The sequence below is a fragment of the Sphaeramia orbicularis genome, chromosome 9 (assembly GCF_902148855.1).
Source record: "Sphaeramia orbicularis chromosome 9, fSphaOr1.1, whole genome shotgun sequence".
Lineage (NCBI taxonomy): Eukaryota > Metazoa > Chordata > Actinopteri > Kurtiformes > Apogonidae > Sphaeramia > Sphaeramia orbicularis.
This window is the reverse complement of record NC_043965.1, coordinates 8516244-8532388: the sequence shown is the minus strand read 5'-3', so window position 1 is coordinate 8532388 and position 16145 is coordinate 8516244. Positions and strand designations below refer to the sequence as shown.

Below are 16145 nucleotides of genomic sequence, written 5' to 3'. Positions count from 1 at the left end.
ACAGGAGTGAACACAAACTGTGCCAAAGAAAGAATAACAGAGTAGAAAAGGCCTGGAAATCAGAGGCACGCAGTATGTGAGTGAATGTGATCAGACAACCAAGTCAACCTGAAATACACAACATTACAATCCAAAGGATGGATGGATAGATAGATAGATAGATAGATAGATAGATAGATAGATAGATAGATAGATAGATAGATAGATAGATAGATAGATAGATAGATAGATAGATAGATAGATAGATAGATAGATAGATAGATAGATAGATAGAGAGATAGAGAGATAGAGAGATAGAGAGAGAGAGAGAGAGAGAGAGAGAGAGAGACAGACAGACAGACAGACAGACAGACAGACAGACAGACAGACAGACAGATAGATAGATAGATAGATAGATAGATAGATAGATAGATGCTCTGTTGCTTCAGTGTCTCCAGATCTAAGTGTAGAATCATGAAGCCTCAGCTATGAACAAACCTTCCTTGTCAGTCCCCTCGCACTTTTTGTGACCCTTTCTGTGATAGTTGAATCCTCAGAACATTTACTAACATTTACTTGCATTTCTGTACATATACTACAGCCTCTGTGTAGTGTCCAGTTATTGTAAGAACCTTGTAGATGCTCTACTGTGTGACCTCCTGTGACCACACTCTGATTTCCTTCAGTGCTGGTGACTCTCCCTTGGCCTTCATGCAGGCTTCAGGCATTCAGGACAGTTAAGTGGTCAGAGCTGTCCATGGGGCTATGAGGGCTGCGCTCTATGCATTTTTAATGCACATATATAAAGATGGTCCAGTGTGTTGTCTTCTCTTGTAGCACATGTGACATGGAAATGAAGCAGCCCAGACTTGAGGTTAGCCTTGTTGAAGTCCCCAACTATGATATCAAAGCCATCTGAATGTACAGTCTGTGGCTGGATGACAGTCTTATAAATGTCTGCCATTGCCTGCTTGACATCTACAGTTGCAGGAACATACACTGTAGTGATGAGTTCAACTGTCAGTTTACACAAGAAATCAGTGGTTCCCAACCTTTTTTGGCCCATGACCTCATTTTAACATCACAAATTTCTGGTGACCCCAGACATTTTTTTTTTTTTTGGCTAAAATTAATTTGTTTTTGGTCATGTAATAGTTTGCTGAACTATTTTGCAAATAAACATTAACTTTAGAGGACATTTAGTCTATATAATGTATATTACTGTGGAGGGGGACAGTAAAGCTAGGAGTAGATTACTGCACTAAGGTAGAATTTGATTTTCCTTGGTCAGGATATGTACAGTCAGTCCAGCTTGGATTTACAAGGCTGACAATTGATACTGAACAAACAAGAACTGAAACTGTGAATTATGAAAGAGCTGCAGCATCTGAAACTGACCACAATGAACATTTGACAGATAAACAGAACCACAGTGCTTCAGTTTCAGCTTCACAGTTTGTCATGTCTTTTATATATTGTGGTTGTCTCTCTCAACTCACCATATATTTTTTGTTAGTAATTTTTTTTTCTTTTTATCAATTACATGAAATTTCAGGTGACCCCACTTGAAACCTCATGTGGGGTCCTGACCCCAAGGTTAAAAACACTGCAATAAATAGAAGGGTCTGCATTGGACGACTGTGGTGTTTTTAGGTCAAAGACCTGGAATATTTAATAAATTGAATAAATTACTTGAATAATTTAGAATAAGCTAATAATAAATAAATAAATGTGCTAATTCCATGTTAAAATGGTTCAAATGCAGTAGTTTTGAAACCTGATAAGAGTGAGATGTTGCCTGAAAGGATCTTTGTGCCATCTGTGGCCATGCTTATATACAGAGTGAGCACTCTGTTCTAGAGATGATCTGTCAGTCAGAAATAACTCATAAACCTGCTGAATGTGCAAACGCATATTTCTTGGGAAACTTTTGTATTTGTATGTTCACAAGCACTTAAACAGGGGTTCTAAATGTTAGTTAGCTAATACTTTGAATATGTCATGTAAACTTGAAATGAAGCTAACGTTTTTGTGCCATGTGCATATATGTAAGCTAGCTATTTGAGTACACCACATGTAAAGTTAGTGATTGCATATTCTGTATGTTTCGTTTACAATTAAAAAAAAAAAAAAAAAAAAATCGACATAAAGGAGAACCTCCAAACTGAGAAAAGCAAGCCTTGTTTGGACTTGGTCTAGCTCAGGGGTGTCAAACTCATGTTAGTTCAGGGGCCATATTCAGCCTAATATGATAGAAAGGGGGCTGGACCAGTAAAATAATATAAATAATAGGATAATAACTTATGAATAATGTCGACTCCAAAGTTTTCTCTATGTTTTTGAGTGAAAAAAGTAGAATTCTGTTTTGAAAATGTTTACATCTACAACTGTACTTGAACATAACATGAACTAATACAAACACCCTGAAAATTCTTAAGAAAAATAAGTGCAATTTTTACAGTATTGCACCATAGTTTATCATTTATACATGTGCATTACAACTTACAGATCACAATGGATCTACAAATACACAAAACATTTAATAACAGGCAGAATATTATTAAAACGCCACATACTTCTATTAAGACATTTAAGGTTGTTCATGTTTGTTCAGGTTTTTTACTTTTTATGTAAAAGGCTAGTCTGTAAATTTAATAACAGGCAGAATATTATTAAAACGCCACATACTTCTATTAAGACATTTAAGGTTGTTCATGTTTGTTCAGGTTTTTTACTTTTTATGTAAAAGGCTAGTCTGTAAATGTAAACATTTTTGTATAATTTAACTGTTTTTTTTTTTTTTACAGTAAAACAAAGAGATAAATTTGCAGTTTTCATTATTTATAGGTTATTATGGTAGTATTTTACTGGTCTGACCCACCTTAGATTGAATTGACCTAAAATCCTTTAAACGTCCTTGATTGTTAATATCTTCAGTGTAATTGTTGCATTTCACAAATTCATGCCGCGAGCTGGATCGAACCCTTTGTCGGGCCGGTTTTGGCTCCTGGGCCACATGTTTGACACCTGTGGTTTAGATTCACATAGTCACGTGTTGTGAGGACAGCACAGCGACCATTAGCTCTGCATCAGAAGAACAGGGTTTGGACGTCATTCTACCGTCAGAGCATCATGAATTGTTTCGGTAAACAGTCAGTTTGGCTGATGTTGACGTCATTCTGTCATAATCACTGTGAAAATATAGATGTAACAGTCTTTTTCTCCATCCTGCAGTGATCTCCAGACTTATGAAATCCATTTTTATTAAACAGGGACCAAAGTTTGCTCACAGGACCATGGGAAATGCCAGTTTGATAGGATTAGTTCTCAGCCTAGCAGTGACAACAGCTCTCTCTTCTCCCACTTCCACATCCTGTCACAGTGTGGCCAGTGGTCCCTCCTCCCCACTAGGGCTCCAGCTGATTTGGGGATTGCCTCCATGCAGCTCTGGTGTAGCAGTCCCAGTCTGCTCAGCTGGTTTAGTTATTTCAGACTGCAGCTTCCACAGTGGTTACTGATACAGAAAGTCACGGTTACAGACAAACTTTTGGCCGTCTGGTTTGAAGAGCGAGGATAAAACTGGTACTGAAACTAACAGGGTTGTCAGCAGATGCCACCCCTAATGTTTGTCACTATGCCAGTTTATGTATGTATGTATGTATATATGTATGTATGTATGTTTGTATTTAGAACATGCAAAGAAACAAAAATAAAACAAAACAAAGCAAATTAACCTATTTAACCCTGACCATATTTTCAGGGGAAAAACGCCTAAAAAGACATACCCAAAGTAAATGAAGAATTCCTTCACAATAATAAGGTTCATATGGATGTTCTTGGTGTCTATGGACACAGAATCTATTCCCATTGTCTAAAATATTGTATCTATTACTATGCCTGAGTAAACTGTAACAAACTAAAAGAAAAATTGGAATTTTTTTATCCTCGCCTGTTTTTTTTCGGCTGGATTGACAATGATATGCATAAATTAATTATTCGTGTCGGAGATTTTTAATAGCGTATATTTCACCCCACAAAGATTAAAAATCATGTTTGAACATTAAAGTTTGCACTAAAATACACTTTTGATGTACTTTTATTAACATTAGGGTCTAAACTTTGAGCAAAAGTTGAAAAAAACATTCATTGTCCTGATTTATTGTATTTTTATTGTAGATGAATATTAATATAATTTTTTCAGCCCACAGGTGGGCTGATAGGGCTAAGACAAAAACAAAATAACATTGAAATGGACAGACTCTATCTTCAAGCACATACAAGTCTGAATAATGCATGGTCGAAAAGGAGTAGGAAGAAGTATAAACTTATTTTATCCGACCCCTCAGTGCTTTTACACCTTTATCACTAACTTAACCCTTTCATGCATTGTGGTCACTACAGTGGACAGTTCTTCTCCAGCTGTTCTCTTGTATATTCATAGGTTTTGTTGTTTTAGTTCCATATGAGCCAACACAGTGGACACTTATGCATCATCCCACAATACACTGCAATTCATACCATTACTATAACTTTGCTGTTCTTGAAAAACCTGATCTGCACTAACATGTTTAAGTGTAAATCAGTTGTTATTTGTTAGACAAAAAGAGGTTTTTTTTGCATATTATATGAGGTAATAACTAGCATTAGAGTATGTTAAAATGTGTGAAACCATCAAATTAGCATCCTTAAAAATGTTTTTATTTCATTGTTTTCATTTTACTTTCTGATTTTAGGTTTTAAATACATATATCTTTACTTAAAAAATTAAATGCATGGACATTTTTGTAACTCCATGAAAAAAAAAACTTGATCGCAATTTTTTTTTATGCCTAAGGAGGTATAAAAACACTCCAGAAAAAAAAATCTTGACTAAGGTTCTCATAAGTCATGCATGAAAGGGTTAATACAACAATCGAACAATACTATTTTCCTAATTTTAGCATTGAACCACAACAATCCATTATGCAGTAACTGAATTATTCACAACAAAATGTTCGTGGCAGTACAGTCACACAAACAGACTCAACAATTCAACCATTTTCTTCGATAATTACAGCAGATTTATCAGTATAACACCAATCATAAACAAACAGGCCTCATTGTCATTGTTAAATACTGTATCTCTCAAGAATCAATTCTTTATATCTTTTTTTTTTCAAAACTGAATTATGTTTGATATTTGTTTTATCTCCACACACAATTTGTTCCATAATTTTACTCCACAGATGGTGATACAGAAACTTTTTAATGTAGTGCGTACTTTATGAATCTTTAAATTAAATTTCCCCCATAAATCATAGCCTCCCTCTCTTTCACAAAACATTGCGTGAATATTGCCTGGTAGTAAGTTATTCTTTGCTTTATATATTACAGTACAGTACAGTTCAAGTACAGGTGAAGAGGGATTCTCTCTGAAATGGAACTGAGTTTTTGTTTTTGTTTTTTAACAAAAGCTGCTCATTTGGAGTGTCTAATGGAGTTTCATTGTGTGTACCTAAACAGTAAAATTCTAGTTGGGTAGAGGTGAGGTTCCAGATGAAGGCCTTTCACAAAAACATTAAAATGTAGAATTTAAATTGAACTTCACCATTAAATATAAGTTACAAGAAGTGTAAAACAGAAAAAGATGCTAAAATCGAGAAATCATTATTTTTAAACAATTCATGACAAAGGTAAACATTTTCAGGAATTGTTTTAAGGTGCAAGCTACTCATCCACAATCAAGCACATCAGTTCTTTCAAATTTTGATATTTATTTCTCCTGTTAGTACTATTGGTACTAAGTGTTCTTCTGCAAGAAACAAAATATTCTGATTTATGAGGCATTGAATAAATTCAAATAATAATTCAGATGCATTTTTTCTCAAGATCTACTATCAAAACAACTATAATAAGAGGGAAAACATGTCTGTATTACTATATTTATATTAGTATAAATAACTATATTTATCAGGTAATCAGTTAATTAATTGATTAACAGTTGATGCCCATTTACTTCAAAGGGCTACAGTATAAACCCCCATCTGGTGATCAGGAACACTTTCTAAAATTCTAATAATAATGGATTAGATTTATATGTGCTTTTCTTTTCTAGGCACTCAAACATTACACATGACATTGAATCCATTATTCATTCACTCCACAGTCACACACTGGTGCTGTAAACTACATCTGTATCCACAGCTGACAGTTAGCCTCACCAGCCTCTCCGACCTCTCCTGTTGATCTGCACTGGTTTTGATGATAGATTTATGAATTACAGCTAAATGTGATGATGTAAAATGGCACCATTTTTTTCTATGGGTTGAAAAAGAGTGTGAACTTGAACTTTGTACAGTATTGAGCCACTGAAAATATATAAATAAAAGATAAAGTTCAAATTCTCTCACATTCAGGTTGTGCTGCCCCCTGTCTGACCCCGAACTGTGACTTATCTATTGAACACCAACAGTCCACTGAAGGACAAACAGCTCCTAATGGGGTGAAGTGCACACTATACATCAGTTTTCAGGATTACCCTCTGAAATCCCTAATCTAGATAATGTATGAGGACACTGAATCATTGACAGACTGACTTCTACGTGTACGTACACACACACACACACACGCACGCACGCACGCACGCACACACACGCACACACACACAAAGGATATGATCAGATTATATTTTTCAGCAGGTGTCTACAGTGAGCTCTTTCATGTAACCGAAGGAAAAAAAAAAAAACAAAAAAAAAACAAAACATATATATATATATATATATATATATATATATATATATATGTGTGTGTGTGTGTGTACATACAATTCTGTCACCTGTCACTTCAAGCTGTCCCTCAGATGTCAATGTCCTGGATGTAAAAAGTACATTTGTTGTAACCTCATATTTTGTTGTGTCATGACAGTAGAGCTTGTGTATATATATCGTATGGCAGTGACACACCCTGTCTGTGTGTCCTGTAGAAGCAGCAGTCAGCAGATCTGGACCTCTTCTCTCTATTCCCCAAACCCCAAATCCATTCATGAAGCTCTGCCATTTTAGCCCTGCCACTATGTGGAGGAAATGTTTGCAGTATTGTACACCACAGTTACCCTTCATTATTCTCTGACATACAGTGATATTATATTCATGCATCACTTTGTCTCTGGTGAATTTTTTGTATGTGTACTTTCATGTTTTTAACTATGTGTGGTAATATTCATCAAAAATTATAAGTGTTAGCCAAGGCTATACAGGGAACATGTTTAAAAATAAAAGTAAAATAGGAAACTACAATCTAAAAGTCAACGTTATTTAGAAATAAAAATGATCCTTTATTGACTAAATAAAAAGCAGGTCATTAAATAAGATTTATATCAGGGTTAGCATTAGAAAATAGCCTTGTATCAGGAAAGGCAGCAATTATCCAGGTCCATAACCCAAAATACAAAAGGAATTCAAATGTAATGAAATATTTAAGCATGAATATGAGTGGACTATTCCATGACTGGAGTGGGGAGGGGATGATACAGTATGCACTTGTTTATTTGCCTCTTGGTGAAAGAAATAAGATCCATCTTTTTTTTTTTTTTTTTAAGTAGTCCTCATTAGTACAGAACTTGGGGCCCTTTAGGTTTATTATGGTAGCTTCAGACAGTGGTATATGGGGTAGAAATTCAGTGAAGTGACCGTTTGGATCCAACAGCTAAGTTAGTTTCATCTGTGCTCTACCAGGTTTGAACATGACTGCAGTGGATCATCAGAAATGTCAACTCATTGTGATTATGTACATTCAATTAGTTGTTCAAAACTAAATGAATGACATAGAACAATGGTGACTGTGTGACTTTCACTTTTGGGCTGTACTCAATGTAAGACAAACCTGGAAAATCAGCAGGATGTCAACTATGGACGTACAGCTAATGAAATGTGAGCAAAAATGGCCGTGCACTGCAGGAGAGACAAGCAGCTACATATAAGTACATATACATAAGTACTGATATGGTCTCATTTGTTGTGATATAAAAAAATACCAGCATAAATAACATATTCCTGTAGATTGAAACGCTTAAACTAGCTAATAAGGAAGCTATATGAGACATGTGACAAAAGAAGACTTCTCAAATATTCAAATTCGAGTAACTATTTATTTTGTGTGCTTGAGTTTTGATGCAAAGTCCACACACACAAAAAAAACGGAAAATTATAATAAAAAACAAACAAAAAACAATAGGGGCCTTGCCTTCTGCCTTCTTGGCTCAGTCCCTAAAAATTGGTGTTGCCATTATTTACAGGCATAATGTCATTTTATTTTTCTGACATTAAACCAAAAAGAAAATTTGGAGTCATTATTTCTAGGTTATTTTGCTATTATTTTTGAGTTTGATGCCCTTGACTGTTAATATCTTCAGGGCATTTTTGCATTTTGCAGTTTGCAAATTCATCGCACAGGCAGGATTGGAACCTTTGGAGGGACGGTTTTGTTTGACACCTGTGATTTACATGATCAGTAAATTAAATACAGGAAAATACATGATTTTCACTGAAAAAAACATAAAATAAAGAAGAAAATACAGGATAATATTATAATAAGTCGTGATAAATCACTTAGGAAATGTTAAATAAAGAAAAAAAAATATTTGGGAACTGCTACAAAAGTAGTACTGGGTCTTTATGTGTTAAAGATGAGGAGATTGTCCTCTGAACCAGAAGAATGTGTTGAATGTTTCCATATTTTTAAAAGAGAAAATGTCTTTATCAAAAATGGATATTTTTACCTATTGTTTATCTGTCTTTATGCCTGTAAATAGGCTGCATAATAAGGTAAAATGATATAACCTTGTAGACAGAATTTAAAAAGGGGTTTAAAATAAAATAGTCAACATTGGCAGTGGTTTGATGGTATTTCTACTTTAACCCTTTCATGCATACTGGTCACTACAGTGGACAGTTCTTCTCCAGCTGTTCTCTTGTATATTCATGGGTTTTATTGTTTTAGTTCCATATCAGCCGACACAGTGGACACTTATGCATCATCCCATACAGTGCATTTCATACCGTTACTGTAACTATGCTGTTCTAGATAAACCTGATCTAGAGTAACATGTTTAAGTGTAAATCAACAAACAAAACATGTTTTTTTTTTTTTTTTTTTTTTTTTTGCATATTATCTCCATGAAATGAATAATAACTAGTATTAGAGTATGTCAAATTGTAAGAAAACATCCGATTAGCAGCATTAAAAATGTTTTTAATTCATACTTTTCCATATCACTGTCTGATATTAGGTTTTAAATACATGCTTCTTTGCTTCAAAAATTAAATGCACGGGGTCCGGCTGAGTGGACAGTTTTGTAACTCTTTAAAAAAACAAAAACAAAAACGGAATCACATGGTTTTTTCATACCTAAACTGGAATAAAAACACACAAATATCGTGACCAAGGTTCTCATAATTGCATGAAAGGGTTAAAACCATATCTATAAGGCACAGGTGTCAAACATGTGGCTCGGGGGCCAAATCCAGCCTGCCAAAGGGTCCAATCTGGCCGATAGGATGAATTTGTAAAATGCAAAAATTACATTGAAGATATTAACAGTCAATCGTTTTACTTTAGGGCTCATAAAAAGCCCTACTTTAGTCTCAAGTGGGTCAGATCAGTAAAATACTACCATAAAAACCTACAAATAATGACAATTCCAAATTTTCCCTCTGTTTTAGTGTAAAAAAAAAAAAAAAAAAAAAAGTGAAATTACATGAAAATGTGTAAATTTACAAACTAGCCTTTCACAAAAAATATGAAAAACTAGAAATGTGTTTAGAGAAGTAAATGCAATTTTGCAAATTTTCTGCCAGTTACTGAAATGTTTTGTAAATTTGCAGATCCGTTGTGATCTGTAAGTTGTAATGCACATTTACAAATGATAAGCAGAGGCAAAATAGAGTTAAAATTGCACTTATTTTTCTTAATAAATTTCAGATTTTTCATGGTTGTTCATGTTTTTCATATTTTTAAAAAGGACAGTTTATAGATGTAAACATTTCCGTAATGTAATTTTACCTTTTTTCACTATAAAATACATTGAAATGTTTGGAGTTGGCATTATTTTTATATTATTATATTATTAATTCAGTGGTCCGGCCCACTTCAGATCATATTGGGAGGATGTGGCCCCTGAACTAAAGTGAGTTTGACACCCCTGCTATAAGGGATATTCTGTGTATACAAACTCAGTACCGCCACAGAGGATTTTGAACGTATTTTGATTATGTGCTTAATAAAGGAGTCAGCCACTAGCTCAATACTTCACATGCTGACTTCACACTGCATTGGTCTGCCTGGTTAATTAATGAGACTGTAAAATACTAGCACTGCTCTGAAAAAGTCCCAGTGGGCTTTGGGGCTTCAGTTCACACCCAGTGCTCTGTTCAACACCTCCAATCTCCTTAATAAAATGAAGGATGGGAGTGGGATCAGATAGCATTGCCTACTTCACCTTATTAAAACGGCTTATTATTATGGCATTACTACAATTTATGACTATGTGAAAGCCATTACTGCAGAGGAACTCTAATGCTTCTACTTTTTTTTGTTTCAGTTTTAGTATTATCTAGTTTGTCACATTTCTTCTTAGAAGGAAAAGCTGGGCCTGTAACAGTATGCAGCAGCGCTTCTACAACAGTCACATCACACTCCCTCATATCTGACCTTGTAATCACACTACTTATGATAAATACTGCTCAGTCTGACCCTGAGTCTGTGATTAAGAGTCAAAGAGCAGCTCCTGCCTCCAGTTCTGATCCTGCTCTGCCTGTCAAGGTCACTGTGTCACAATATGCACGAATGTGGTGGATAGTGGCAACTTAGTGAGGAAGCCCAACAGCAGAGAAAGAGAGAGGGAGTGTACTGCAGTGCGTCTCAGCAGTGAACAGGGGTGGGGGTTGGGGGTGGCGGTGAGGTGGGGGGGTAGTGGGAAAGAGAGGATCATGAACATCATGAATATTGAAAGCTGGTTTTACTATTTTTTTTTGTTTTTTTTTATGAAAGGTGACTGTAACACAGAAATCTTTCTCTTTTCTAACACTATCAGCCTCTGAAGTTCAGCTAAAAATAGGCTCTATTAAAGGCACCAGAAATAGAAATAAAAGTAAATGAAACGGAAGGAAACTGACGTGAACAGTCATCGACTTCAAAAGATGACAGCTGTGCAGATTAATCATCTGTAGACGGATAGAAGAACGTCTCACTTTTACCCCAAAATAGATAACTGTAAATAAGGACACATCTGCACTGCACTGTATTATGTAAGTGTGTGTGTGAGTGTGTCTGAGAAAGAGAGAGAGAGAGAGAAAGAGAGAGAGAGAGAGAGAGAGAGAGAGAGAGAGAGAGATCATGTGCTGGATAGCAGTGGGAGTGGCGTTGCAGAGGGTACAGTAACACGCCACCACCTCATCCATCTGGCCTTCATTAATTAACTCTGCTGCAGGAGATGTTCACACATTTCCTTGAACAAGAAGCTGAGAGAAAGAACAGTAAAGGACACAAAAAGAAGGAAGACGTGACTGGAGATGGTGAATTACAACATAAAAAATAGGACCAATGGCCCTGTAGCTTACCGGCCAAATTAAAAGCTTTGGGAAATGTATCCAGATGCCATTTATTCTCACCCAGTTCTGTGTATTTATTCTATCACAGGAATAGTCCATGTTTTGCTCATATTCCAATCAGATTTGTAAAAAAAATTCAAATTCCAACTTGATATCATTGATACTGATTTATTGGATCAACCCACTTCCTATGTCTTATAATGGGAAAATTTTTCAAAGTGGCACCAAATCCAGAATCAGATCTGGATGGAAATAATTTCAATACCTTGTGTTGACATCATCATACAGAAGCTGTATACCAAGTTTGAAGTCAATCAGAACTGGAGTTTCGGAGAAAAAGAGGATTGGAATTTTTTCCCCATAAGAGCCCATGTTAAATTTTCCGTAAGTTCCCGGATCCAGAAGAAGATCCTGATCAGCATGTGGACATTATGTTTTGGTCATCTCCCCATCAAGGCTGGACTGTAGAAATTTACACTGGATATCATTTATATTTACTGAGTTAGGGAAATTTTTCAAAGTGGCACCAAATCCAGAATCAGATCCAGATCCAAATAATTTCACCAAGTTTTGTTGACATGATCATAAAGAAGCTGTATACCAAGTTTGAAGTCAATCAGAATTGTAGTTTCGGAGAAGAAGACGATTGAATGTATTGTAATGGACGACAGACGCTGCATGACGACAATAGCTTTAAAGGAAGAAAAGAGGAGCAACATGGACATGTCTGATAGTGACTGTGTTCCAATAATTGCTACATCTATCATCCTTTTCCTTGCAAAACAAGCTCATTTTTGTACAATTACTGGTGAGAATCACTGATTAGTAGTAGCAGTAGCAGTTTATTTCGAGCACATAGAATCATCAGATAACAAAGAACCACACAACATGGTAAAACAAACAAATACAATTTTTCTGCGCTCGAAAAGGAGTGGGAAGAAGTATAACTTACTGACTCCCACCCCCTTTTTACAAACTAATAATCAAACTAGATCTGCCTCCTTTGCTTTGTTAACACACATTTTCCTCTGTATATTTTTTACAATAACACAAAACATCCATAAAAACCATTCATATACACTTTTTTTGTTTTTAGTCACCTCACACACAATCAGATTTGCAATAATCAACCGTTTTTAATATAAAATATAATATCCATATCCACCCCAAATATTTACTTCAAATACAATGATCAATAAATATGATAGTATCTTCTTATCATGGTAACCAATTAACTATAATATCTTATTTTATACGTACTTCTAATGTTCTATATTTTGTTATTATAGTGGATTTGTACATCCTTTTAAATGCACAGATTGAAGAAGACATTTTTAAGTTTTGCTCCAGATTATTCCACAGATGGACCCCGCTAACAGAGATACACTGGCTTTTATGTTTGTTCTACACTTAATTTTCTTGTAGATTTCAGTTCCCCTTAAATTCTAATTACTTTGCCTGGGCTCAAACATCTCCTGTAGACTGTAGGGGAGCATAAATGTACCGAACACAGTGAATATCCAAGGATGTTATAGGATGATGATGTGGCTCCCTTTGGTATTTTGTGTCTCTGCCACAGTAACTCTGATCTGTTCCTCTGCATTAGGAGAGCTCCTTTCTCCCCTACGTGTATTCAGTGGCTCACAAGTACCCCCCCCACCCCACCCCCACCCCAATCCATTACCGGGCCAGTGCTGCCAACACTTCAATCCGCCATAAAATTCCACTTTGCAGACTGAAAGGACATGTCCACATACACCTCCTAAGCCCTGTACCAATACCAAAGGGGTGAAAATGGCAGGTGGAACATGCCGCTGGAGGCCCAAACCCTGCATACAGGCAGTTTAAGACACTGATGATTGGATTTTGACCCTGGATTTTAGAGCATCACTTGGCAGCGCCCTGAATGATCAAACAACCTTATCAAGGAGAGGGGCCCAGAGAAGATGACCAAATAAAAGCTCATCTCCATTGTCCCCAGTTGGACACCTGTGGTCACTGGGCGTCTACCAATTGAAAACTAAATGTTGTGGGACCTTTCAGAAAATTCAGTATCTTGTTGACCTGTCAGAGTGTGTGTGGGGGGGTCCATACATAATGTTACTTGCATTAGCGTGAAAACAAAACTGAAACTAAACATGCTTTCAACGTCTGATTCCCGACTTCTAAACACTGGATCTTACATGAAATGTTCACAACTTCTAGCCTTTATCCCAGTGATTTTCAACCTTGGGGTCGGGTCCCTGGAATTCAAATGGGGTCGCCTGAAATTTCTAGTAATTCATAAAAAATTACAACTTACTAATAAAAAATTACATTATAAAACCTAAATGTTGCCTAAAATTAATATTTATTTCCAACATATTATAGCAAACTATTACACAATCAAAAACAAATTAATTTTAGCCAAATAAAATATCTCTGTTTTGAATGTCTGGGGTCAACAGAAATTTCTAATAGTTTATAAAAAACAATTAAAAAATTAAAACTTACCAATAAAACTTGACATTATATAGTCTAAATGTTGCCTAAAATTAACGTTTATCTGCAACATATTATAGCAAACTATTACACGATCAAAAACAAATTAATTTTAGCCAAAAAAAAAAAAAAAAAAAAAAAAACCTCTCTGTTTTGAATGTCTGGGGTCACCTGAAATTTCTAATAATTTATAAAAATGAAAAATAAAATTTAAAACTTACTACTAAAAATTTACATTATATAGTCTAAATGTTGCCTAAAATTAATGTTTATTTGCAACATATTACAGCAAAGTATTACATGATCAAAAAAGAATTAATTTTAGCAGATAAAAAGTCTCTGTTTTGAATGTTTGGGGTCATCTGAAATTTCTAATAATTTATAAAAAAAAATTTAAAAATTAAAACTTTCTAATAAAAAATTACATTATATAGCCTAAATGTTGCCTAAAATTAATATTTATTTGCAACATAGTATAGCAAACTATTACACAATCAAAAACAAATTAATTTTAGCCAAATAAAATATCTCTGTTTTGAAAGTCTGGGGTCAACAGAAATTTCTAATAATTTATAAAAAACAACTAAAAAATTAAAACTTACTAATAAAACTTGACATTATATAGTCTAAATGTTGCCTAAAATTAACGTTTATCTGCAACATATTATAGCAAACTATTACACGATCAAAAACAAATTAATTTTAGCCAACAACAAAAAAAAAAAAAACCTCTCTGTTTTGAATGTCTGGGGTCACCTGAAATTTCTAATAATTTATAAAAATGAAAAATAAAATTTAAAACTTACTACTAAAAATTTACATTATATAGTCTAAATGTTGCCTAAAATTAATGTTTATTTGCAACATATTACAGCAAAGTATTACATGATCAAAAACGAATTAATTTTAGCAAATAAAATGTCTCTGTTTTGAATGTTTGGGGTCATCTGAAATTTCTAATAATTTATAAAAAAAAAAAAAAATTTTAATTAAAACTTTCTAATAAAAAATTACATTATATAGCCTAAATGTTGCCTAAAATTAATATTTATTTGCAACATAGTATAGCAAACTATTACACAATCAAAAACAAATTAATTTTAGCAAATAAAATATCTCTGTTTTGAATGTCTGGGGTCAACAGAAATTTCAAATAATTTATAAAAAACAACTAAAAAATTAAAACTTACTAATAAAACTTGACATTATATAGTCTAAATGTTGCCTAAAATTAACGTTTATCTGCAACATATTATAGCAAACTATTACACGATCAAAAACAAATTAATTTTAGCCAAAAAAAAAAAAAAAAAATCTCTGTTTTGAATGTTTGGGGTCGCCTGAAATTTCTAATAATTTATTTAAAAAAAAAAAAAATTTAAAACTTCTAAAAATTTACATTATATAGTCTAAATGTTCCCTAAAATTAATGTTCATTTGCAACATATTATAGCAAACTATTACATGATCAAAAAAGAATTAATTTTAGCAAATAAAATGTCTTTGTTTTGAATGTCTGGGGTCGCCTGAAATTTCTAATAATTTATTTTTAAAAAATTTTAAAAATTAAAACTTACTAATAAAAATGTACATTATATAGTCTAAATGTTGTCTACAGTTAACGTTTATTTGCAACATAGTATAGCAAAATATTACACGATCAAAAACAAATTAGTTTTAGCCAGAAAAAAGTCTCCGTTTTGAATGTCTGGGGTCGCCTGAAATTTGTGACGTTAAAATGGGGTCACGAGTCAGAAAAGGTTGGGAACCACTGCTTTATCCACTAGACCCCCTCCTCTGTTCTATGGGCCCCCCACAAATGCTGGGTCCCATGAATTTGTCGTGTTTACCCCCCCTTATCTGCACCCCAGCATCTATCTACTGTAGGTGGCTGAAAATTTAAGAAGGTTAGATCCACACCCACTTCCAAGGGGGGAAAGAAGAACTGAAACGGGCATGTTGGAACATCAGAACCATATTGTACACAGCCAACAGCGGTCACACAGCATGGTGATCTGCTCTAGTTCCGTATGAACTTGTGAGATTGGACAATGACATTTCAACATCCACTCCCCAGGGGGAAGGCAGCCTCCATGAATG

The 16145-nt window shown here is 34.5% G+C and overlaps 1 protein-coding gene across 4 annotated transcripts in view; it reads right to left on the bottom strand.

The window, feature by feature from the left end:
* Nucleotides 1-16145, bottom strand: part of LOC115425433 (tight junction protein ZO-2-like) — a 143862-nt gene that overhangs the window by 97467 nt on the left and 30250 nt on the right. For all 4 annotated transcript variants that reach the window (XR_003936234.1, XM_030143013.1, XM_030143014.1 and 1 more), the window contains exon 2: nucleotides 7902-7907. Coding sequence is in view for 3 of the 4 variants with exons in the window: in XM_030143013.1 (XP_029998873.1) it covers nucleotides 7902-7907 (6 nt within the window). In the remaining variant the exon portion in view is untranslated. The remainder of the gene's footprint in view (nucleotides 1-7901; nucleotides 7908-16145) is intronic.